Below are 26,797 nucleotides of genomic sequence, written 5' to 3'. Positions count from 1 at the left end.
TACAAATTCCTGCTATTAGTTATCTTCTGTATCTAATAAGACCATAAGATATAGGAGCAGAATTAGGACATTTGGCCCATCAAGTCTGCACCACCATTTCATCATGGCTGATCCAATTTTTCTCTCAGCCCCAATCTCCTGCCTTCTACCCATATCCCATCATGCCCTGACCAATCAAGAATCTATCAAACTCTGCCTTAAATATACATAAAGACAGCCTCCACAGGTGCCTGGGGCAAAGAATTCCACAGATTCACTAAAGAAATTCCTCCTCACCTCTGTTCTAAAAGGATTACCCTCTCTTCTATAGCTGTGTCCTGTAGTCTTAGACTCTCCCAATATAGGAATCATCCTCTCCATATCCACTCAATCTAGGCCTTTTACCATTTGTTAGGTTTCAAAGAGGTCATCCTTCATTCTGCTGAAGTCTAGTGAATACAGACCCAAAACCATCAATTGCTCTTCATATGACAAGCCATTCAATCTTGGAATTATTTTTGAGAATCTCCTTTGAACCCTCTCCAATTTCGGCACATTCTTTCCAAGATAAGAAGTTCAAACCTGCTCACAATACTCCAAGTGAAGCCTCACCAGTGCTTTATAAACTTTCAACATTATATCCTTGCTTTTATATTTCAGTCCTCTTGAAATGAATGCTAACATCGCATTTGCCTTCCTTACCACAGAGTCAACCTGCAAGTTAACCTTTAGGGAATCCTGTACAAGGACTCCCAAGTCCCTACACCTCAGCTTTTTGTCTTTTCTCTCCATTTAGAAAACAGTCAGCCCTTTCATTTCTTCTACCAAAGTGCATGACCATACACTTCCTAACACTGTATTCCATCTGCCATTTATTTGCCCACTCTGCTAATTTGTCTAAGTCCTTCTGTAGTCTCCCTACTTCCTCAAAACCACCTGCCCCTCCACCCGTCTTCATATTGTCTGCAAGTTTTGCAAAAAAGCCATCAATTCCATCATCCAAATCATTGACATACAACATAAATAGAATCAGTCCAAACACAGACCCTTGTGGAACACCACTAGTCACCAGCAGTGAACCAGAAAAGGCTCCCTTTATTCCCATTCTTTGCCTCCTGCCAATCAGCCATTCCTTTATCCATGCTAGAATCTTCCCTGTAATAGCATAGGTTCATAGCTTGTTAATCCAAGTACACAACATCAATCGATTTTCCATTGTCTGTCCTGCTTGTTATTTCTTCAAAGAGTTCCAATTGATTTGTCAGGCAAGATTTTCCATTGAGGAAACTCTGCTGACTATGGCCTATTATATACTGCGCCTCCCAGTACCCATAGACCTCATCCTTAATAATCGACTCCAACATCTTCACAACCACGGAGGTCAGACTAATTGGCCTATAGTTTGCAAACATGAGGAAATCTGCAGATGCTGGAATTTCAAGCAACCCACATCAAAGTTGCTGGTGAATGCAGCAGGCCAGGCAGCATCTCTAGGAAGAGGTACAGTCAACGTTTCGGGCTGAGACCCTTCGTCAGGACTAACTGAAAGAAGAGCTAGTAAGAGATTTGAAAATTGGACGGGGGAGATCCAAAATGATAGGAGAAGACAGGAGGGGGAGGGATGGAGCCAAGAGCTGGACAGTTGATTGGCAAAAGGGATATAAGAGGATCATGGGACAGGAGGCCTAGGGAGAAAGAAAGGGGGAGGGATGAAGCCCAGATGATGGACAAGGAGTATAGTGAGAGGGACAGAGGGAGAAAAAGGAGAGAGAGAGAATGAATGTGTGTATATAAATAACGGATGAGTTACGAGGGGGAGGAGGGGCATTAACAGAAGTTAGAGAAGTCAATGTTCATGCCATCAGGTTGGAGGCTACCCAGACGGAATATAAGGTGTTGTTCCTCCAATTTGAGTGTGGCTTCATCTTTACAGTAGAGAAGGCCGTGGATAGACATATCAGAATGGGAATAGGACGTGGAATTAAAATGTGTGGCCACTGGGAGATCCTGCTTTCTCTGGCGGACAGAACGTAGGTGTTCAGCAAAATGGTCTCCCAGTCTTTGCCGGGTCTCGCCAATATATAGAAGGCCGCATCAGGAGCATCAGACGCAGTATGTCACCCCAGCCGACTCACAGGTGAAGTGTCGCCTCACCTGGAAGGACTGTCTGGGGCTCTGATTGGTAGTGAGGCCCCTATAGTTTCCTTTCTTCTGCCTCTCTCCCTTCTTGAAGAGTGGAGTGACATTTGCAATTTTCCTGTCTTCTGGAACCATTCCAGAATCTAGTGACTCTTGAAAGATCATTACTAAAGCCTCCATGAACTCTTCAGACACCTCCTTCAGAACTCTGGGGTATACACCATCTGGTCCAGGTGACTTATCTATAAGGTGACCACTGAGTGCACTTACAATGTAAATTGCAATGTTAATGGCATTATAAAAAGCCTACCGTATATGCACAAACCTGTGCTTGAGATGCCTTCTTGAAATTGCCTTAGTTTGGCATTGTTCTATGTCTGAGAATGGGCATGCTACAAGAGTGAGATAAGACTCTGTATGAATCTAACTTTTCTCCTTTCTCCTTAGAGTGGATATTGAGAGGCTGTTTCCTATATGAGAGAGTCTAAGACCAGAGGACACAGCTTCAAATTATAAGGACATCTTTTTAGAACAGAGTTGAGGAGGAACTTCTTTAGCCAGAGGCATCTGTGGAGGCCAAGTCTTTGGGTATATCTAAAGTGGAGGTTGATAGGATCTTGACTAGTAAAGGCATCAAAGGTTGCAGGGAGAAAGCAAGAGAATGGTGTAAAGAGGGATAATAAATCAGCCATGATAGAATAGCAGAGCAGACCCAATGGGCTGAATAGCCTAATTCTGCTCCTATGTCTTATAGTATCATGGAAAGCATTCTAACTGGTTGCATCACCGTTTGGAATGGAGGGGCCACTGCAGAAGGTTCTAAACTCACTATTGGGGTAGCAACTTACTATCAACTTCAGCCATCTTCACAAGCGCAATTAGGGATAGACAATATTCTTGCCAGTGACATAATCGGTAAAGGAATTAAAATAAAGAAACCATTATAAAGATCTATTAATCTCTTCAGAAAAGCCCCAATTCTAATTGCTGAAAAGGGGATAGGTCAAGAATTATTTGAGTTATTTATGGGTCATAAAATGGTTACAGTGTAGAAGGAGACTATTTAGCCATCATGTCTGTGCAGGTTTTGTACCAGAGCAGCTCATTAGTTCCGCACACTTCTTAGTTAAATAAAATTAGAATTAAATTCCTTGGTGTCACATAGAATACATAGCTGTGCTCAGGGGTTCCCAACCTTTTTTATGCCATGGACCCACTGCCATTAACTGAGGGGTCTGTAGACCACAGGTTGGGAACCCCTGCTTTAGCTCGAACCAAACAGATGATGCCTTTGACTCCCTTCTGCACCACCCTTTCTCTCAACATTGTAATATTCTCTTTAATCAGCACTGCTGTTGTTCCGCCTTTTTTTTCCTTCCTTGTACATGCTGCACACTCTATATCCAGGAACGTTTAATGGCCAGTCCTGTCTGTTTTTGAGTCAAGCTCCTCATACCTCGTATTTCCAAATCTATTGTCCATAGCAATCCAATAGAAATGTGATCTAATATTTGTGAGTAGCTGGCTCAATGGGGATAGTTGTACAATCATAGGCCCATACAGCGCGAATGCAAACGCTTTGGCTGAACCCACTAATGCTGACCAAGTTGCCTAAATGAGCTGGAGAGGAAGAGACATGGATAGGCTGTCAGAATTTTCTTCATTGCTGAATTTCTTCATTGAATTATATCTTGTCTTACAGCCCTATTCTAAAGAGGAGTGCTGATGTAACAAAATCTTATTTAACAAAATCTGAGCAACTTCTCAGAGTGGATGATCATGACTTCACAATGAGACCTGGATTTGGAGGTTGGTATCAATTATCATCTTTGTCTAAGATTGTAGCTCATCATATTGGAAGCCCTGCACAAGCACTGGAAAGTTCATTTCATATAACAGTACCTCAATTTTAGGCTGGATTGTCACAGCAAATGTTTTCCAACGATTAAGCCTTTTTCACCAGTCGAATTATGTAAAAGTGATTTGTGTTTTTTAGCACCATTTTTGCATGTTGCACTAATGCTTTTCTGTTCCTTTATGTTAGGAATCCTTGAGTAAGGAGAAAAGTGTTCCAGAGAAAATTATATTTCAAATAAATAAAAACCTTCTTTTTATTAAACAATTGATTAGTGTAATTCCAGAGAATGCATGTTAACAGCCTTATTATGGTTTGGAATATTAAAATCTTCAATTTGATCTGAAAGATAGAAATTTAATTTGATTTTAGAACAAACACAGAATTATAAAATTCAGCTAGAAAATAAAAAAGTAATTTTTTTCACTTTTTATCACCCACAGGTCCATCAATACCTGTTGGTGTTGATGTGCAGGTAGAAAGCCTGGATAGCATATCTGAAGTGGATATGGTAATTTCTTAAATTTACAAAACATTTCACTATCCATTGACTATGTATTTACATTTTGTGCTAAAATGATTCATTTCCAAAATATAAATAGGCTTTTGAGTCAATATGTTGACCTAATTCTCATGGTACTGCTTCAGAGAATGGAAAATAATAAAATGAGGTTGCCAGAAGCTCAGCCTGATCAGGATTTGTTTTTGTGTGATGCTTTCTCACAGGACTTTACAATGACCTTGTATCTAAGGCATTACTGGAAAGATGAACGCCTTTCATTCCCAAGTACTAACAACTTGAGCATGACCTTTGATGGGAGACTGGTCAAAAAGATCTGGGTCCCTGATATGTTCTTTGTTCATTCAAAAAGGTCCTTCATACATGATACAACCACTGATAATATCATGCTGCGTGTCTACCCGGATGGGAAGGTTCTGTACAGTCTGAGGTAAATGAACAAGAAGATGGTGCATGATGAATGCAGTAGCAACATACATAGTAAGGGAAATAATTACCCATGTTATTCATGTCTGTCTTTATTGGTACGGGTAACTATGAGCTGTTGTATTCTGAGGGATTAAATGAAAGGAGAAAGTCTACAGTTAATGGTAGAGCCTATGAAGTAGCAGAGGGTCCTGATCTATGCACCTGTCTTCTGAGGAGAAGCTAATTTAATTTAATTTTAACTTTAATTAAGAAAGTAGATGGAATGCTACAGTAACATCAGCTTGTAAAATATTTTAAAAAAACAATTAAGTTACCAATTCATGTTCTCCCTGATGCACTTGTTCCTTGCAATTAGCAAAGAAGAGACTATAAAAATCAGGAAAATGTACTTTATATGCACATTAGACAATACTTAAGTTCTGTATGTGCTGCACATAATTGCAACATTCAACAATCAATAGCATGACTAGAAATGAGAACAATTCTTTGAATGTTTTTTAACAGGAAAATTTGCCGCTTCATGCTGCATCAAATCACTAACTGAAGCTCAGCAGATCACCTGTTTATGCATGGAACTAGTGGAGCCACTTTCCGCTAATTTCCCAAATAAGACACATCAGTTAATGGGTGACTTCAGTGGCTCCTTGCCAGGGAAGGCCACCATGACTGATGCCATGGTTGCCTGTTGAATATATGTGTGGAGTGTGCAGTGATCGATCGTGTAGATGGTGTGAACGGACAAAGTCAGATAGTTAGAGAACATCTGCCAAGGTCAGAAGAAGACTCCAGGAGACAGCTTGTGAAGAGCTATGGGGAAGTGATTGGTAATTTATAAGATGGCTCACCTGCAAGTTTTATCCTCAGCCCAAAGCAAGAGTATAATCCTTACATATAGGTGCTTATGGAGTGCAAAGAGGAGATGTTCTATTTTAATTGCTTCCTTGCTCCCTTCTGGTTGATTAAAATACATTAAAGTCTTACCCTGCCTCAATTCTAACCCTTCCTCCATCTGCAGTTTGCAAATTTAAAACTTTTCAGCCTCCTGCCAGGTGAGGATGCGCTTCAGTTTCCTTCATTTTCTACCATTTCAACCTTGAAATATTGAAAAGTAGTGTCAGGGTTAAACATCTGCTTGATCAGCATTACTCTGTTTGTGACTTGAAGTTTCTCCCTTCATTATTTTTCACTTTAAAAATATACTAACTGAAAGGTTATCAACCCAACTGTTAGCTCCCTCTCCATTCAGAGATGCTACCTGATCTGTAGTGTGTTGCTAGCATTTTGTGCTTATGAGCAACCCACACAGATATAGTTAAGATTTATAGTTATTTTTGGAATTAATGGGGCCTCTTTCCCCTAATCTCCTTAATAGGACACACAAAGGATTGGTTGACTTAAACATATAGTTTATAGTTCAGATTTTCAGTATCTGCATTTTTTTAACCTGCTTGTAGCTGTTTGATTTCCCACGAACATTTTTTAAGAGTTCCTTTTCCACATCATCTGCTACTCTCCTGAAATTTTTTTTGCAAACTTATATTTAAGTACGTGGATTACTCCTCTACAGTGTTTTATATGCTGACAGCTTTTAAGGATATTCATGACACAATCTCAGACATGTGCATAACTGCTAAATGTATAAACTATCTGATTTCTTACTGTTTCTATATTTGTGTTTAACCTAAAGCAATAATCGCAGCTTTTGATTATGTTGTCTGCAGGGTTACAGTAACGTCAATGTGCTACATGGACTTCAGCCGCTTTCCTCTTGATACTCAGAGCTGTTCGCTAGAAATTGAGAGTTGTAAGTCAGGCATTGTGTCACATCGAGGTCTAGTCACTTGATGCAAATGTGTTCCACTCTCTCAACACATTAACGTGATGTTCCCCAGTGTAGTTTGCTATTCTCTTCTAATTATGAAATAGTTCTCTATGATTTGAGCTCTGTGTAATATTAAATTAATAGGATTAGAATTAGACAGTTCATAATCATTAGCTGTTGAATTTCCATATGGTTTCTGCTGATCACACTGTAACACTGTGCCTTACTGAGAAAGTAAGGAGGCATGGGATCCAGAACTGGCTTGCCCATAGAAGGCAAAGAGTGGTTGTAGACGAGTCATATTCTGCAAGGAGGCCGGTGACCAGTGGTGTGCCTCAGGGATCTGTTCTGGGACCCCTACTATTTAGGATGTTTATAAATGACCTGGATGAGGAAGTGGAGGGATGGGTTAGTAAATTTGCTGATGACGCAAAGGTTGGGGGTGTTGTGGATAGTGTGGAGGGCTGTCAAAAGTTGCAAAGGGACTTTGATAGGATGTAAAACTGGGCTGAGAAGTGGCAGATAGAGTTCAACCCAGATAAGTGTGAGGTGGTTCATTTTGGTAGGTCAAATATGATGGCAGAATATAGCATTAATGGTAAGACTCTTGGCAGTGTGGAGGATTAAAGGGATCTTGGGGACAGAGTCTAAGGACACTCAAAGCTGCTACGCAGGTTGATTCTGTGGTTAAGAAGGCATACGGTGCATTGGCCTTCATCAATTGTGGGATTGAGTTTAAGAGCCGAGAGGTAATGTTGCAGCTATATAGGACCCTGGTCAGACCCCACTTGGAGTATGTGCTCAGTTCTGATCGCCTCACTACAGGAAGGATGTGGAAACCATAGAAAGGGTGCAGAGGAGACTTACAAGGATGTTGCCTGGATTGGGGAGCATGCCTTATGAGAATAGGTTGGGTGGACTCGGCCTTTTCTCCTCAGAGCGACGGAGGATGAGAGGTGACCTGATAGAGGTATACAAGATAATGAGAGGCATTGATCGTGTAAATAGTCAGAGGCTTTTCCCCAGGGCTGAAATGGCTAGCACAAGAGGGCATTGTTTTAAGGTGCTTGGAAGTAGGTGCAGAGGAGATGTCAGGGGTAAGTTTTTTACGCAGAGAGTGGTGAGTGCATGGAATGGGCTGCCAGTGGTGGAGGCGGAAACAATAGGGTCTTTTAAGAGACTCCTGGATGGCTACATGGAGCTTAGAAAAATAGAGGGCTATGGGTAAAGCCTAGGTAGTTCTAAGGTAGGGACATGTTCGGCACAGCTTTGTCGACTGAAGGGCCTGTATTGTGCTGTAGGTTTTCTATGTTTCTATATTATACAAACACATCCTGGAGAGATAATGTGAGGGTCCTGTTGTATTCTCAAAGGGCAGACAAGTTAAGCAATACAAATCAATGCTCCATAATGTACAAATGATCCTAATGGCTCTTGAAACAAATGCTGATAAAGTGCCTACAGTGGATGTAACCAACTGGGCCACAGATGGCAAGTGAAAGAACTTGCAATGGTGGGGCTGGGAGAAGCAGATATGTGCTCATCCAAACCCCATGAACAATTTCCAGGCTGCCACTGCACTGGACAAATTTCCACAGACTCACCATATTTGTGGTACAAACAAACGGGCTCCGTACCACTTGGCCTTCATCAGCCAAGGCATTCCCATCAACTTCAATTGGCTACCGTAGAACCAATCAGTTCTCTTGGATGTCAAGACTCAAGTTTCTGCATTTCCCTTTAAAAGACCGATGACACATTCCAATCTATATTGAGCAATTTAAAGATTGTGTTTTCATATGTTTTAGATTAAAATGTTGCTATTTTGCAGTATATTGCCATAGATTCATTTATTGTGACAAAAGAGAAAGTTTAGGGGAAGCATTAACCATTATTTTAAAACACGCTGTACAAATACAGATTTCATTCTTGTTGCACCGAAATTCTGCCATTCTACCAGCTAAATAAACTGTGAAGTGCAACACCAAGTACAGGCAACACCCACCTTACGTAATGGACTATGGGTTCACTTTCAAGGACTCTACACGTCATGTTCTCAATATTATTTATTTATTTATTTTTGTACTTGCAGTTTGTCTTCTTTTGCATATTGATTATTTGTCTATCATTGCGTGTAGTATTTCATTGATTCTGTTGAGTTTCTTTGTATCTGCTGTGAATGCCTGTAAGAAAATGAACCTCAGGGTAGTCTATGATAATACTGTATTATCAAGTTTTGGTAATACGTTTCTCAAAATATGGAATTATATCAGAAGTTGCAAAGATGACTGAATTGTGCTCCACATTAATTGCTCCATTACTGAAGACATTGTATTTGATCCATGCTGTCTCCAGATGCTTACACTGATGATGACCTCATGTTGTACTGGAAGAGTGGCAATGGCTCACTAACAATAGATGAAAAGATTTCTCTCTCTCAGTTCATGATAAAAGAATTCCACACATCCACAAAGCTGGCGTTTTACAGCAGCACAGGTTGGATACATTTACCTTTCTTTTTAAAACAAGAATATTTTCCTTTTCAGATTTGATTTTGTTAGTCTTAATTAAATCAATGTAATAATTACTTTGTACTCTTTCTGGGTTATCATTGTGGTGCTTTCTGACTATTTTGACTACCGATGGTAGGGATAGGAGGGAGGGCTGGTGTGTGGGAGCGTAAGGAAAATCCAAGCTGCAGTGATAAGGTGACTGACTGACTGTAACTGAATGAGGTTATGGTCATCTGCCTACAGGAAAGATATCAATGAGCTTGGAAGAGTGCAGAAAAAAAAATTACAAGGATGTTGCTGAGATTTGAGGACCTGAGTCACAGGGAAAGGTTGACTAGGTTAGGAATTTTTTCCCTGGACTACAGGAGAATGAGGGGAGATCTTCTCGATTCAATGGACCCCTTGCTTAATGCTATTGGTCCATGGCATAATAAAGGTTGGGAACCCCTGTTAAAGAGGTGTGCAAAACTAAGAGGGGTATGGATAGAGTGGAAGCATGCAGGCCTTTCCCCCGCAGATTAGTGAGACTAGTATTCAGAGTCATAGCTTTAGGGTAAAAGTGAACTATTTAAGGGGAATCTGAGGGTAGAACTTCTTCACTCACAGTGTAGTGTGAATGTGGAACAAGTTGCCTAGGAAAATGATAGATCCAGATTCAATTGTAACATTTAAGAGAAGTTTGGTCAGGTACATGGGCTAGAGGCATATGGAGTGCTACGGTTAAGGTGCCAGTAGATGTGACTAGGCAGAATAACAGTTTGGTACAGCCCAGATGGGTTGAAGAGCCTGTTTCTGTGCTGTAGTACTCTGTGCAAAATGTATCTGAAAGTGAGGGATAATCACAATTTTCATTGGCAGATTGTACACAAAAGTTTTGTAGCCTCCTCTACCAAGATCCAACATTTCTCACCAATATGCCTATTAGTTATATCGCTAAACTTCGTGCTGGAAGCAACAATTTATAAAGCCCCAACTATAAACTTAGGTGTCATTTTAATGCATATCTACTGCACACTTCCCTTGCTAATGTCCTGAATAGAAAGCAAAATAGTAACTGGGGCATCCGAATGGAATAATGCTGACTTCTACTGGACCATTTCTCACCTTGCATTAGTGAGGCCTTTACCTCACTCAGGGTGTCTAGGAAGCAGTCAAAAATCAGCTCGAAACGCAAGCCTCACTTCTGACCACCATGCATGTCATCTTCTTAGGCATTCCCTCTGGACTGAGGATGACACTGCTAACTTAGTTTAGTAGGTTATGATGTGAGGGATCAAGGGTCTTCAACAGATGGGGCAGATTCATTATCAAGGAGGGCTGGTGGGCAGTTTGAGAAGTGGTGATCTCCTTCCTCTGTAATACAAAGTCTGTCAGTGCTCTTATTGCATGACATGGATATTATTATGATCCTGAATGCTTCTTCTCCACTCCGGCGATTCTCAAAAGTCAGTGGGAATATTGCATTTCTTTTAATGAGCTTCAAATAGATCCTTAAATCTTTTCCCCTGTTCTCCCAGTCACATTGTCTCATGGTAAATCCCAGAGTAGAATGTATATCTGTTTCAGGAGTCTCACGAAAGCAAATAGAGCTAACTGGGTGCAATTACAGCCTCGACACTGAGGATGTTAGCCTAGGAAAGTATACGAACGTTGATGGTGATACTTTTCCAATGCCTTAAGGTGCATGCTGTAAGTTGTCCAGATCTCAGAAGCATACAGGAGGGTGAGGAACATGCACGAAGTGGATGAAAAGCAGTGTCCAACAGAAAGAGGGGAAATTCCACTCCGGCTGCAAAAAGGGCCATTGTCCAACATTTCTCTTTTCTCTACCGTCATTCTAATTTTAAGGTGGATATATGGAAGAACTCAAACCCCTAATATCTTTACATGAACCATCTAATAGCCTCTGAATGTCTGTATGTAAATAGTCATCACATTGCCTTTGTCTCTGCTCACAATGCAACCTGACAGTGACATTCCCTGCATCAATCTCATGTTAATATTTATGATTTGGTGGACATGGACTTTCCCCTGTTCCCTACTTTCTCTGGAACTATTATGCCCTTCAAAAGATACCATCATCATCATCAAAAGCCTGTTACACTGCTGGGTGTTTAGGGCAGCGATGAAGGTCGTCCGTTGCTGTCTGTCCTTAGCCATCTTCTCTATTGTGCCCCAGGTGTGGTTCAGGGTCCTCATTTCTGCCTCTGCAGTATAGCCCAAGTTGTCTTTGGTCTCCCGTGATTTTTCCACCCTTCAGGGGTCCAATGAAGTGCTGCTTTGACACTTGAAAGACAGGAGGCACCAAAATTATACTTTAGGAAAAAAGTGTGCTTTTAAAAAAAAATTGTGATGTCTATGGATGACATTTTCCCTCACTTAAACTGAAAATAATCTGTTCGTGCATTTTCTCTTCATTATCTTTCCGCACTCTTTGGATGTAATAATAACCAGTTATTTTGAACATCAATCCACAGGTTGGTACAATCGCCTGTATATCAACTTTACTCTGCATCGTCACATATTCTTCTTTCTGCTGCAAACCTACTTCCCAGCGACTCTGATGGTCATGTTGTCCTGGGTGTCGTTCTGGATCGACCGGCGAGCTGTGCCAGCCAGAGTTCCATTAGGTGAGAAATGTAAAACCATAGCAGCTGGCCGTTTCTGAGGAGCAACATCCAGCCCAGACCGGCTAAGGTCTTGTCAAAGTTAACTGCGACTGTGGGAGAAACTCAAACTTTACTACTGCTTATTTCACATTATACCAAGTTTGTAAGTTCCAACATGTTTGTAGATCAAATCATTTCCCTTTTCACCCACAGATGCAGATTTTGTCTTGGGCACTATGAGGGGACTGCAAAGTCATGGATGGAATTTATAGGATATGCATCATTCTCATAAAGGAATGAAAAAATCTTTTCCTGTCTTTCATCTCATCTATGCATTAATGCTTAATTAGGCAAGGGATGGTGGGCATTTATGAATGATGTAGGGGTGAAAAGGAAAGAAATACCAGTCAAAATCATGTGAAAAGGAGGTAAAGATGCAGACATCATGTAAGGTTCGAGGTTAAGTGACAAAGTAGCATTAAACTTGAAACTTACATATAACTGCTCATCATGAGTTTGAGAAAGAGTAGCCTTTTCCAGCATGACTGTAGGCAAATCCTGCAGTTTTAGTGGCAGTGTTCAGAAGGGATAGGTACATTGTCTGCCTGTGTAGAGTTTTCTTTTTCAAGACTACATGTTGTTAATTTGGTCCATGCGTTCCATTTGTGATCCATTAGAACCAGAGATGAAAAAGTTAGTCTGAGAGCTGTGCAAGTGTACTAGTAAACACAATCGACAGAAAGGGAACTGCACTTAACCGGCAATTTTGGCAACCTCAGGATGTCTTATAGACCTTGCATGCAGAAAGATTCATTTCAGATGGAGTCACAGTTGCGAGGCAGAAAGTAGAGCAACCATATTGCATGTAACCAAGTCCTATGAACAACAACAATCTGATTCAGTTGCTGACTGATGAAAAAAAATGTTGGCCGACACATCAGACATGACTCACTGCTCTTCTCAACATAATGCACTTAGTGTGCCCTTGACTGTATATTTCTTTAAGTCTCATCCAGACTGCATTACTTTTGACAGTAGTACATTCTCTCAGCGGCATGTTGCTTTGGAATATTAATGTAGATTTTAGATTTGATCATCGTGGATGCAAACAAAGGTCCAACACTCATGATTATTATTAAGAAAATGTGTTGCATGAACAAGCTCTTGGAAAGCCCTTTACTACTGTTATAGATCAAGGTTTATCAATGATGGCAAAAAAAAAATGATTGTTTTGCTTACCTGGGTAATTTTCTTTCCCAAGAGGCAAACACTGACAACGCTATTGCACACTGGATCAAATGTGCCAGTTCTATCTGTTGGAAGGTAGAACATACACATAATTCAGACTTCCAGACCATAATCAACACCTCTTTACAGTTATTAAATCTGGAAAACCTATCCAGAACACTGAAGGACTTTAGAATGGTAGATTCCCAGCACCACAATTGCGTAGTGGTTAGCGTGATGTTATTACAGCTGGGGGTGTTGGAGTTTAGAGTTCAATCCCGGCATCCTCTGTGAGGCGTTTGTACGTCCTTCCCATGGAATGTGTGGGTTTCCTCCAGGTGCTCCGGTTTCGTCCCACAGTACAAAGACGTACAGGTTAGTAGGTTAATTGGTTGTGGTATATTGTCCTGTGATTAGGCCTGGGTTAAACTGGGGGTTGCAGGGCAGCAATTAAAAAACAAAGATAAATAAAAAGTTACCATTTTCTTCAATAAATTCTCTGAATCATATGGGGAGATTAATGCACAAGTGTCTTGTCCAAAAGGAAATCTATCATCACTGAGATCATGGTGACAGATGATGAAATCCAGGGAGAAAAAGAACTGCTGGAGGAGCTCAGAGGGTCATGTAACGTCTGTCAGGGCAAAGGCTGGTCAATGTTTTGGGTCAAAACCTTGAATCAAGACTTAGAGTTGAGGTGAGATGTCCAGTAAGACAAGGTGATAGGGAGGGGATGAAGCATGGGCTGGAAGGTGGTAGGTGGTGGGACTAGATGAGGTGGAGATGATGGGCAGTTGGCCTCACTGTCTGTGGAGAAGGTTGGTGTGGGAATTGGAAGAGTGGTTGAAGTGACGTACTCAGGAGCACTGAGACCAATGACTATTAAATATTAGCTGTGCGGTGCTGGCTACTGTGTGCTGATGACAGATAAGCTTGCTCCCAAAATGTTCTATCGCTAGCTCAACAGAGGATGAGGAACTGGCAGAGTTCAAAAAAACTTTATAAGGACATCATCAGAATACTTCAGTAGAAATTTGAGATTGAAAATGAAAGTTGAGAAACTCAAGCAGTTTCCTGAAACATAGGAGAGGGGAATCCTTCCACCTTGAAGAACTTCACCCCTCTCTAGCACCAAAAATAAACGAGAAAGCAAAGGGAAGGTGGGGAACAATGGACATTATTGTTTTCCCTTGCTCAAAGTGTTCAATATATTTCTATGGGTCTGCACCATAAGATTATGCTCAGTAACTACTGTAGAGCCTTGTTCCTGAATAAAGGTAACACTGACATCCTTCTTTTAGAAAAGTTTTTCCAAAATAATTCTTTCATTTTCTAACATTTTAAATCCAGACATTATTCTTAAATTTCTCCATCAGCTTCTTTCAAAGTAGGCCTGGGAATTAAATAAAAACAGGTTTCATTTGAACCCACTCATTTAGCTTTAAGTTCAAGTTCAGGCTTAATTATCATTCAACATGAATACAGCCAAATTAAACAGCGTTACTCTGTGGCCAAGGTGCAAAGAAACATTACCAACAGTCATACACAGCACAAAGCACACATAACACATATGAAAGAGCAAGCACGTAACAGATAGCAGTAAAATACAGACACACAAAAAAAATATTCTATCCCCGAGTGCATGAATGTTGCAGCAGTCTGCAAATGAATACAATACAGCTTGTCTTTTGCCGAGCAAACACTGGGGGCAGCACTGACGGTGCCATAGACTCCTGGGCGGCTGCAAACAGGTGACACCAAGGCTTAAGACCAAGCCTTCAATATGAATGAGGCTCCCCTCCTCCCCCCATCTACTAATAAACCAGTGAATCAGACTTGCAGCATTCCACATTAACAATCTCCAGCAGGGATCACAGGAAAAGTGACTAAGGTGATCACTCACTGTTAGTCTGAATACTATGCAGGCAGTACCAAGTCCAGCTCCTTCAGTTTCTGCACTGACAAGCAACTCACTGATGGGATAGACTTACAGTATTTTAAGGTCTTAATGTCCATCAGGGTCTTACAATTGTAAAAAAAAATGTTTAAAAAAGACAATAACATCTTTGGTTGGTCCTGTAGATGCTGCTGTGTCTGAGCACACTGCCATCTTGCTGGAAGTGATGTGGCTGGTTTAATACTTTATTAAGTGCACTTCTCACTGTAGGTTTTTCATGTTAAGTTTATTATGAAGTTGGGTGACATATATAAAACATATCCTCGCCCTGCAATTCCAGGTATAACGACAGTTCTGACCATGTCAACCATTATCACGGGTGTGAATGCTTCCATGCCGAGAGTGTCGTATATTAAAGCTGTGGACATCTACCTGTGGGTTAGTTTTGTGTTCGTCTTTCTCTCAGTGCTGGAGTACGCGGCTGTGAATTACTTGACCACAATACAGGAGAGGAAGGAAAGAAAACTTCGAGAAAAGGTGAGAACATGTGCTATCTCATCTTTAAGGGCTTACTTTGAAGAAGATAATAAAAAACAGGTTGTTCATATTCTTTTGGGAAAGCCTTAAAATTATTCACAAGAATTTCTAACATATAATAATAATTTATAATAGTTACAATGTATACTTTTATAACGTAAACATATGCAGAAAACTTTGGAATACAGTGTGATCCCAAAAATGGTAATGAGATAAATAATCATAGTGGAATTGACTCAATATTGTACAGTGCACAAGAATTACGTGTAATTCTTCTGCTTCATGCCAAAGACTTGAATAATGGTATCACTGACAATGATCAGCAAAACAAGATCTCAGAAAATGTAAACTAAATACAGAAAGTGAAGGAAGTGCTCAGAAGGCCAGGCAGCATCAGCAGAGTGATAATCAGAATTAATGATTTCTCATGCAACCTAAAATATTAACTCTTCTAACAATTTTTGAACAAGATTTAAACGAAGGCTGAAGCCAAGAGGTTTTGATAAAATGAAGTTCAACAGCTACCTGGGGTGTAAGTGCTCCTTAATAGCACTGACAGCAATGCTTTCTCCCATAACATTGTTGACTAAGAATAGACTGATGGTGCGGTTGATCAGAATGAATCATCCTGTTTTTTTTTGTCAACAGAGATACTGCTTTACTCTGCTTGCAATTCTTTCTTTTTGTTGGCACTCTGGACTCTCAACTTAACTAAAATCAATAGCTGGTCAGGCAACAACAGTTGAGAGTAAAACAAAATTAAGGTTTCAGTCAATGGCACTCCAATTGATCTCCTCTTCATATTTTATGCAGAAAAGTTATTTTTTCTGAGTCAGAATCATATAATCATTTCCCCTCCCCCACCCACCCGCCTTCTCCCTTGTACTCCTCCACCTCCCCTCACTCTTTTATTCTGGCTTCTGCTCCCTTATTTTCCAGTCATGAAGAAGGGTTTTGGCGCTAAACATCACTGTTTATTTGCGTCCGTAGATGCTGCCTGACTTGCAACATTTAATGTATGCTGCAGGAGAGAAAGCATCCTTCAGTCTACCTACATTATCCACACTAATCATAAATTAAACATCTCTATACATCCCATTCCAACCATCAATCACCCATCTATACCCATCCCATTCAACAGAACTGGTCCACATACTTTGCCAATTCAAATGATCATCGAGACTCCTATTAATTTTTGTGGGTATCTGTCTCCACCACATATCTAAGCAGTGTGTTCCAGATTCCAAATGCTAATACTGTGTCATATCCCCTCTGAACTTCTTACCCCTTACCTTAAGCTTGTCTCTGAGTATTAGATGCCTCTGGGGAAAAGTTCCCAGCTATCCTATCTATGCACCTTATTTTGTACACACCAATCATATTTCCCCTCAGCCTCCTCCACTCCAAGGAAAACCAACATAATCTATTTGTCTCTCCTTATAACTGAAATGCTCCATCCTGAACCACGTTCTGCTACATTTTTTCTGGTGCAACTATATACTTCCGATAGAGTGGAGACCAGAACTGCATTCATGACTCCAGCTGAGAATAAAGCAAAGTTTTATCAAGTTGTGCCACCTCCCTGCCCTTACTTTCTATGTCTTGGGTAATGAAAGCAAGTATTATCTACTGGCACTTGCTCCTCATTTACCTATTCACCAGTTCTCAGGCTGGATTTTGCTATGAACATTTAGTACCAGCTTTAATTTAAAACTTAGCCAACATACGGTCAGAAGAACTGAGTAAAAAAATGGTGAAAGTGATTGCCAGACCTCAACTATGGCTTGAAAAAAAAAACTACAGTCATAGCAGAGGCCATAGAATCAAGGGGAATATCTGGAGACATACTTTGAACAAAGAAAGATGGTCATAGCTGTTGAACCATCTGAAGAACATCTGCAGAGATATCCCAGGTCAGTAACATGTTGAAGATCAACCAGCTCAGGCCTGGGATATCATTGCAGAAGATCGCTCAGAGGAGTGTCTCAAGCCAAATATTTTCGGCTACTTTATCAATGAGGTTCCTTGTATCATGTGGTCAGAAATGAGGATGCTTGCTGTAACATTCAATACCACTTGCAGCTTGCCAGAAAATGATGAGACCCATGCTCACATGCAGAATGACTAGCTCCAGTCTGTTATGGGCTGACAGGAGGAAGATAATATTCATGTCATAGAAATGCCAGGAAATAGCTCTAATGGGGGCGGGGGGGGGGAGTGAGTTTAATGATATTCGGAGGCATTGCCCCCAAAGCCCTTGTGGGTTGGGGGTATGTGGTTTCCCCATTGAACAGAATCTTAACTGAACCTGGCCATATAAATATTGTGGATACAGAACAGGTCAGAGGCGGTGTATCCTGCAGAAGATAATACCCTCCAAGGCCTTTGAACCACTATTATGGGTAAATCTTTACCACCTACAAAATGCTTTCAGCTTGGCTACTCCACAGCATTTCTTCAATCTCTGCCCCAAGGTGAATAAGGACTATAGGTGCATGGTACACAATCACTTGCAGATTCCCTTCCATGACCGATTCTAATGTAGCATTCTTTTGTCATATACTGTATAGCTTCAAGATGGCGCTAGTGAGCAACATGACCAACGATGACGTCCTACAAGACAGTTCACGGAACTACTTTTTTCACTTCTTCTTCTTTCAAATGTGATTCCACTACTAAGCTATGTGCAAATCGAACCTGTGATTTAAATTTTGACAGAGTTTTTTTTTGGGCTGATTGAGTAATCTGGTGCTCTGATGTCTCCGAGGGAGTTTGGTGAAGTTTGGAGCGAAGTATGCAGCCTGGAGACAGGGCACGAGCCCATGATCGACTCCATTGCTTCGCTCCGAATGAGGCGTCAAGCAAGACTGAAGTCAGCGAGGACGAGAGTAGTGGACAAGCAGGTGTTCAGTGCCGTCTGCCTGCATTTGGCCAGTTTTGCTCTCCCTCTCACGAGCTGCTGTTGGAGAAAACTGCAGGAACCTTGGGATCCACATTGCTAGGAAGACTGTGGGCTTGTTCTGCAAAACTTTGAGGTTCATGTTGCATGTGTTCCTGGATACTAGTTACTCTTTTCTTTTGCTGTTTTCGAGTGATTTGATTAGGAAGAATGGCCTTGCAGCCTACAGCGGACTAGCAGCACAGCATGGCGCGGAACTGATCGAATCTGAACTTAATTCTACTGGACTCACATTTGATGTTTGATAATCTACATGTTGTTCGCTTGCTTTTTTCCATTTGCGCGATTTGTTCTTTTTTTGCACGTTGGGTGTTTGATGATCCCTTTGGGGTTCCATGGTGTTCCTTTGTTTTGTGGGTGCCTGCAGGAGAACGAATCGCAGAGTTGTATTCTATATACATACTTTGATAATAAATTTACTTTGAATCATTCCTGGGTCTAAGTTGTGTAATTTCGCTACACATCAGCATAATGATACTGTAATACTTTGAATGAGTGTATGTGGACTTCCAGAAAGTTTTTGGTATAATGCCACATAACAGGCTTCTCAGCAGAATAGAAATATATATAATAAAAGGGAGGTTGAAGGTATTGATACAAGGTTAACTAAGTCACAGACAACAGAGGGAAATGGCAAAAGATGTATTCCACATGGACTGGAGTTAAGCGCCATCATTTTCTTTTCATCTTTACTAATGACCGAGACTTGGGGTGCTAGCCACAATTTCTAAATTTGCATATAGCAAAAAATGTGGCAATATATGTGGTGGGGAAACTGCTGGAGTCAGTTATCAAGGATGTGATAACAGCACATTTGGAAAGCGGTGAAATGATCGGACAAAGTCAGCATGGATTTGTGAAAGGAAAATCATGTCTGACGAATCTCATAGAATTTTTTGAGGATGTAACTAGTAGAGTGGATAGGGGAGAACCAGTGGATGTGGTATATTTGGATTTTCAAAAGGCTTTTGACAAGGTCCCACACAGGAGATTAGTGTGCAAACTTAAAGCACACGGTATTGGGGGTAAGGTATTGGTGTGGGTGGAGAATTGGTTAGCAGACAGGAAGCAAAGAGTGGGAATAAACGGGACCTTTTCAGAATGGCAGGCGGTGACTAGTGGGGTACTGCAAGGCTCAGTGCTGGGACCCCAGTTGTTTACAATATATATTAATGACTTGGATGAGGGAATTAAATGCAGCATCTCCAAGTTTGCGGATGACACGAAGCTGGGTGGCAGTGTTAGCAGTGAGGAGGATGCTAAGAGGATGCAGGGTGACTTGGATAGGTTGGGTGAGTGGGCAAACTCATGGCAGATGCAATTTAATGTGGATAAATGTGAAGTTATCCACTTTGGTGGCAAAAATAGGAAAACAGATTATTATCTGAATGGTGGCCGATTAGGAAAAGGGGAGGTGCAACGAGACCTGGGTGTCATTATACACCAGTCATTGAAAGTGGGCATGCAGGTACAGCAGGCGGTGAAAAAGGCGAACAGTATGCTGGCATTTATAGCGAGAGGATTCGAGTACAGGAGCAGGGAGGTACTACTGCAGTTGTACAAGGCCTTGGTGAGACCACACCTGGAGTATTGTGTGCAGTTTTGGTCCCCTAATCTGAGGAAAGACATCTTTGCCATAGAGGGAGTACAAAGAAGGTTCACCAGATTGATTCCTGGGATGGCAGGTCTTTCATATGAAGAAAGACTGGATGAACTGGGCTTGTACTCGTTGGAATTTAGAAGATTGAGGAGGGATCTGATTGAAACGTATAAGATCCTCATATTACTCAACTTTCATCTAAATGGTTTCCCTTATATTTAACTTTGATTGGTCGTATTAATGCAGTTAAGATGTTTTTTTTGCCAAAATTTTTATATGTGTTTCAGGCATTACCAATTTTCGTTCCTAAATCTTTTTTTGATAAAGTCGACTCTAAAATTTCTTCATTTATTTGGCAGAATAAGAATCCGAGACTGGGTAAAATACATTTACAGAAAGCTAAGAGAGATGGAGGTTTAGCATTACCTAACTTTAGATTTTATTATTGGGCTATTACTATTCGACATATGAAATTTTGGTTACTTGACCGGGATATACTATCTATTCCTAAATGGGTAGCATTGGAATTACAATCTGTTCAGGGTTATACACTTGGTTCTATTTTAGGTTCATCTCTTCCTTTTGATTCGAAACGCCTTAAGCAGGTCTCTAACCCGATCGTTAAATATGCTTTGCGTATTTGGTTTCAATTCAGAAAATTTTTTGATCTTAATCAATTCTGGTTAGCGATTCCTATTTTAGGTAACATATTTTTTCCTCCCTCTTTTACGGATCGCGCTTTTCAAACTTGGAAGACTAAGGGTATTTTACGGTTTTTGGATTTATTTTTAGATGGTTCCCTTATGTCTTTTGAACAATTATCTAATAAATATAACCTATCAAGAATACATTTTTTTAGATATTTACAAGTTAGAAATTTCCTAAGTACTATACTTTCTTCCTTTCCAATGCTTCCTCCTATATATATTTTAGATTCGATAATTAACCTTAATCCATGTCAGAAAGGTGCATCGGCTATGATTTATAATATTATTATGAAACTCAGGAAAGCTCCATTTGATAAGATTAGGGTAGATTGGGAACAGGAATTGGGGCTTACCATTTCTGTGGATGATTGGGGGCAGATTTTACAATTAGTTAATACTTCCTCTATTTGTGCTAAACATTCCCTAATTCAATTTAAAGTGGTGCATAGAGCACATATGTCCAAAGATAAGTTAGCGCGTTTTTACTTGCATATTAATCCTTTCTGTGATAGATGTTCGGGGCAGATAGCCTCTTTAACTCATATGTTTTGGTCTTGCCCTACTTTGGAAACTTTTTGGAGAGATATTTTCAATATTATTTCTAAGGTATTAAATATAGATATCTCTCCTCACCCTATTACTGCTATCTTTGGACTACCTAAAATTTCTAGTAATCTTTCCCCTTCAGCCCGTAGAATGATTGCATTTCTTACTTTAATGGCGAAAAGATGTATTTTACAACATTGGAAAGAGCTTAATGCTCCAACTACCTTTTTTTGGTTTTCTCAGACGATATTATGTTTGAATCTGGAGAAAATTAGAAGTAACCTTTATGATTCTTCATTTAAATTTGAACAGATTTGGGGACCTTTTATTCGATATTTTCATTTAATGTAATATTTACCCTTCTTGTTTTTTTTCACTGTTTTAATGGAGGTCGGGATTGAGGACGTGATTTTAAGTTTAACTCTGTTTGGTTTCAAGTTAGCCCATTGCTTTGCTTTGCTTTTAGTTAGTTGCACGGTGGGTTTTTTTTGGGGTTTTTTTTTTCTTTTTTTCCATTGATATATATAAAATCTAGTATACTATTATGTTATCTTGGTTTCTTATGCTTAAATTACATTGTTTGTAGTATTTTCTTTTTGGTATTGTTATCTTTTGGAATTTTATTATACTTTAACATTGTATTAATGTTTATATGGCTTACCTTTTTTGTATACTTACTCAATAAAAAGATTTAAAAAGAAAGAAAGAAACGTATAAGATCCTAAAGGGATTGGACAGGCTAGATGCGGGAAGATTGTTCCCGATGTTGGGGAGGTCCAGAACGAGGGGTCACAGTTTGAGGATAGAGGGGAAGCCTTTTAGGACCGAGATTAGGAAAAACTTCTTCACACAGAGAGTGGTGAATCTGTGGAATTCTCTGCCACAGCAAACTGTTGAGGCCAGTTCATTAGCTATGTTTAAAAGGAAGTTAGATATGGCCCTTGTGGCTACAGGGGTCAGGGGGTATGGAGGGAAGGCTGGGTTCTGAGTTGGATGATCAGCCATGATCATAATAAATGGCGGTGCAGGCTCGAAGGGCCGAATGGCCTACTCCTGCACCTATTTTCTATGTTTCTATGTTTCTATAATGAACTGTGAAGAGTCCTGTGATAAATTGATGAAGGATATAAACTAGTTGATGGATTGATAGATTGGGCAGACAGGTGGCAAATTAAGTTTAAAGTGAAAATTTTTATTTGAAAGTTTGAGGAGAGGTAATAATAGAATAAATATTGTACAAGAACAAAAGGGATTGGAGGTATGTGTGCACTAATCATTGCTAAGTGACAGAATAGGTTCAAGATTCAAGATTCTTTAATGTCATTTCCAGTACACAAGTGCAAAAGGGAACAACATAATTGTTACTCTGAATCCAATGCAACACAGAAAATCAATAAAATAAAGAACACAATAATAATTAAAAGCACAATAAATATAAATACATAATATAGCTTATGTACATAGATGGATTGTATGTCTATAAAGTGATGCTAGAGACAGGAGTGTCTATACATAAGGTGACTGACAGGAAATGATGAAGTAGTGGTTGTTGGGGGGTGTGGGGGGCTGGGTTAGTGGTTGGAGGTGTAGATTAGTGTTACTAGAGGAAAGTAACTGTTTTTAAGTCTGGTTGAAAAAGCAAATAATAGGAAATGTACAATTTTGAGCATTATCTGGAGGGAGGAAGTATAGGCATCCGTTAGTCTCATGAGACCATGGATTTGCACCTTGGAAGGCTTCCAGGGCGCAGGTTTGGGCAAGGTTGTATGGAAGACCGGCAGTTGCCCATGCTGCAAGTCTCCCCTCTCCATGCCACCGATGTTGTCCAAGGGAAGGGCATTAGGGCTCATACAGCTTGGCACTGGTGTCGTCGCAGAGCAATGTGTGGTTAAATGCCTTGCTCAAGGACACAACATGCTGCCTCAGCTGAGGCTCGAACTAGCGACCTTCAGATCACTAGACCGATGCCTTAACCACTTGGCCACACCAAGATGGGAATTCATTCAGAACCTTAATGAAACACTGGTCTGTCCTCAACTGGAGTCTTATATTCACTTCTCGTCTCCACAAAATGTGGAGTTAGAGGCATGAGAAAGAGTCTATCTAAGGTAGAAGGAGATGAGTTATTAACTTCAAACTTCCTACATAATCACTCAAAGGGTTGAACTGCACGTGCATGTAACAAGAGCTGTATAACTCAACTCCTTCTACCTTAGGCCACAAACTTATCAATCACTGTGTGTGTGTGTGTGTTTGTCTGTGTGTGTGTGTGTGTATGAGTAGGGGAGTGAGATAAGGATGACAGTTATACAGTTATAAAGAAAGAAGCTGGGGCTGAAATTCTTGACACAGGAAATTCTACAGATGCTGGAAAGCCAAAACACACACAAAATGCAGGTCAGGCAGTATCTATGGAAATGGATAAACAGTTGATGTTTCAGACCGAGACTTTTCTTCAGGATTGGAAAGGAAGGGGGAAGACACCAGAATAAAAGGGTGGGCTGAGGGAAAAGAGGATGGCTAGGTGGCAATAGCTGAAGCCAGGTGGGTGGGAAAGGTCAAGGGCTGCACAGGAAGGTATCTGATTGGAGAGGAGACTGGACCATAGGAGAAGAAGAAGGAGGAGAGTACTCAGGAAAAGGTGATAGGCAGTTGAAGAAGAGATAGGAGGCCAGCGTGGGAAATAGGAGAGGAAGGGGAGAGAATTTTTTTTTACTGGAAGGAGAAATCGACATTCATGCCATCAGCTTGGAGGCTACGCAGACAGAATATGAGATGTTGTTTCTCCACCCTGAAAGTGGCCTCATCATGGCACAAGAGGAGACCGTGGACCAACATGTCAGAATGGGAATGGGAATTGGAATTAAAACGGTTGGCCACTGGGAAGTTCTGCTTTTGGCAGATGGGGCAGAAGTGTTCAACGAAGTGGTCCCTCAATTTACCATAGGTCTCACCGATATAGGGGAAGCTGCATTGGGAGCACTGGATACAATAAACGACCCCGGCAGATTCCAAGGTGAAATGTTGCCTCACTTGGAAAGATTGTTTGGGGCCCTGAATGGAGGCAAGGGAGGAGGTGTATGGGCAGGTGTAGCACTTAGGCAGGGATAAATGCCAGGAGGCAAATTATTATGGAGGGACAAATGGACAAGGGCTGTTCCCTTTGTAGGGAGATATGATAAAAGTATAGAAAATGATGAGGTGTGTCGGCAAAGTGGGTAGTGTGAAGCTGTTCCCAGATATAAAATGAGGAGGAAGAGATTAGTGATATATGAGAAAACCTTTTCATGCAGTGTATGGCTGGAATATTGGATGCCTTGTGAGGAGGCAGGTGCCACTGTGGTCTTCAAGAGGAAATTGTATAACTGTCTAGTGAAAAAAGATTTGCAAAGCTATGGAGAAGTGGGCATGGAAGTAGAACCACTAAGTTGCAGTAGCAGATCCAGCACAAATATAATATCTATCTATGTGTGTGTGTGTGTGTGTGTGTGTGTGTGTGTGTGTATATATATATATATACACACATAGATAGATATTATATTTGTGTGTATATATATGTGTGTGTGTGTGTGTGTGTGTGTGTGTGTGTGAATGTTCACCTTCTGAACTGTAGTAACTCTTTGACTCTATGATTAACAGAAAGGCTGCTTATCTTATCATTGCCTTATCAGGGTTAGTTATCAATGAGTAATAATTTGTGCCCTATCAGCTACATCCAATAAATCAATGCCATAAAAAAAAACACTTTCCTCACTTCCAGTTCGCTTCCTGCTCAGTGGATAAATGCTTATGTTATTGTACTCCTGCAGGGTCAAAATTAAATAGATTGCAGATGTCTTACAACTGCTAAACACAATTCACTATTAAATGAATCAATATAAAACCTATGAATAAGGATGTTAAATAAATATGTGGAAAATTCTCAAGTGGCTTGTGGCTTACAGCCATTCCTTCCCCAGTCCTACAAGGTTCACTCCTTCCCCAGTCCTATAAAGTTCCCTCTTTCCCCAGTCCTATGAAGTTCCCTCCTTCCCCAGTCCTATAAAATTCCCTCCTTCCCCAGTCCTATAAAGTTCTCCCCTTCAAGTGTTCTTCTACTTTGATCTTGAAGTAGGCCTCTTCTCTTGCAGTTACCTTGCACATGTGGAATACCTGAGCCAAGACCATTAATGGTAGAACGAACATACAGTGATGAGGAAGTCAGCAACTTGGCAGAATTTGCTGGACCAGGTTATGTGCCACCAAATGGAGAAAAGCAGGATCGAGGCCTGGTACATCCACCAATTGAAAATGAGACAACTACAACCAAGGACAAAAACTTGCGGGGATACATCTGGATTGATACACACATTATTGATAAATATTCCAGACTGGTATTTCCAGCTGCTTACGCTCTTTTTAACATGATATATTGGTCTATTTACTCATAAAAATTTGTACATGTAGAAGGTGCAAAGGCCTTATCTTCTCTCATCAGACAGGAAAAGCAATGATTTCCATTATGGAACTGAGCCAGTCTCAATGAATAGTGAAACTCTGGTTTGAAATACAGTAAGCTGCTCTGGCTGACGGGTAGTGACAATAAATAGCTTATAATCTACTATTGAGAGTGAACTGATTGATTATGAGAAATTGGTACATTGTTTGATGGCAACTGTTTTAGATGCACTTTGAGTAAATTATTCTGCTTTTTCCATTGGTACGTAGAAATTTTCAATGCGTTCTTAGTAAAATTATAGTTCACAAAAGTTTTCTGTTATAGATAAGAAAAAGGCTTTGTTCTTGTCATATTGATCTTCTAATTCTCAAAATCCATATTTGTATTAAAAACTTGTTTCTTTAAAATTAACTTATTCTTTGGAGGTGGGTCAAATACTGGCTAAAGGATATTCAATAGGAGCTCATAGTGTAAACCTTGGAGATGGCTTTAATAAATTAAATGCAGCTAATTATATGTCATGCATCCACAAAACTGGGTAATTACACTGGACAACAAAGATTTTGCTTCCTGAATACTTTTGGGTATATCTTATGGATTTTGGGCTGCTGATCATAAAAATCACCGTGAAATTTCCCTATCAAGCACTAGTTTTTGAAATCACCTATACTTGTTATTTCAATTTATAATCCATCAGAATAACTGATGCCAAGAGTAAGGAAGGCACTTTTGTTCATCCACAAATCAAACAGATCATCAATGACAGGACTTCTAGTGGACTAGGGAAAATCACATGGAAGGCATTCATGGATGTTGTTGAAAATTGTTTGCAACAACGGAGCAACAAACTAAGTGCAGCTGGTTGACAACATGCTTCAAGCATACAAAATCATGAAGTGTAACATGTCACTAAAGATTCATTTTCTGCATTACAATTTAGACTTCTTCCCTGCAAAACCTGGCGCTGTCGAAGTGACGAGAATGGTGAAAGGTTTCACCAGTACATTGCGGTCATGGAGA

The 26,797-nt window shown here is 40.3% G+C and overlaps 1 protein-coding gene across 1 annotated transcript; it reads left to right on the top strand.

Moving 5' to 3' along the window:
• Positions 1–3,893: 3,893 nt before the first annotated feature.
• Positions 3,894–25,769, top strand: LOC134359175 (gamma-aminobutyric acid receptor subunit rho-1-like). Its single transcript, XM_063072130.1, has 8 exons — positions 3,894–3,927; positions 4,417–4,484; positions 4,700–4,923; positions 6,644–6,726; positions 9,100–9,240; positions 11,735–11,887; positions 15,331–15,527; positions 25,470–25,769. The coding sequence occupies exons 1-8, from the start codon at positions 3,909–3,911 to the stop codon at positions 25,767–25,769; spliced, it is 1,185 nt and encodes a 394-aa protein (XP_062928200.1). The 5' UTR covers positions 3,894–3,908.
• Positions 25,770–26,797: the final 1,028 nt, after the last annotated feature.

The sequence above is a fragment of the Mobula hypostoma genome, chromosome 2 (assembly GCF_963921235.1).
Source record: "Mobula hypostoma chromosome 2, sMobHyp1.1, whole genome shotgun sequence".
Classification (NCBI taxonomy): Eukaryota; Metazoa; Chordata; class Chondrichthyes; order Myliobatiformes; family Myliobatidae; genus Mobula; species Mobula hypostoma.
The sequence above is the reverse complement of the archived record's forward strand: the minus strand, read 5'-3'. Positions and strand labels throughout refer to the sequence as shown.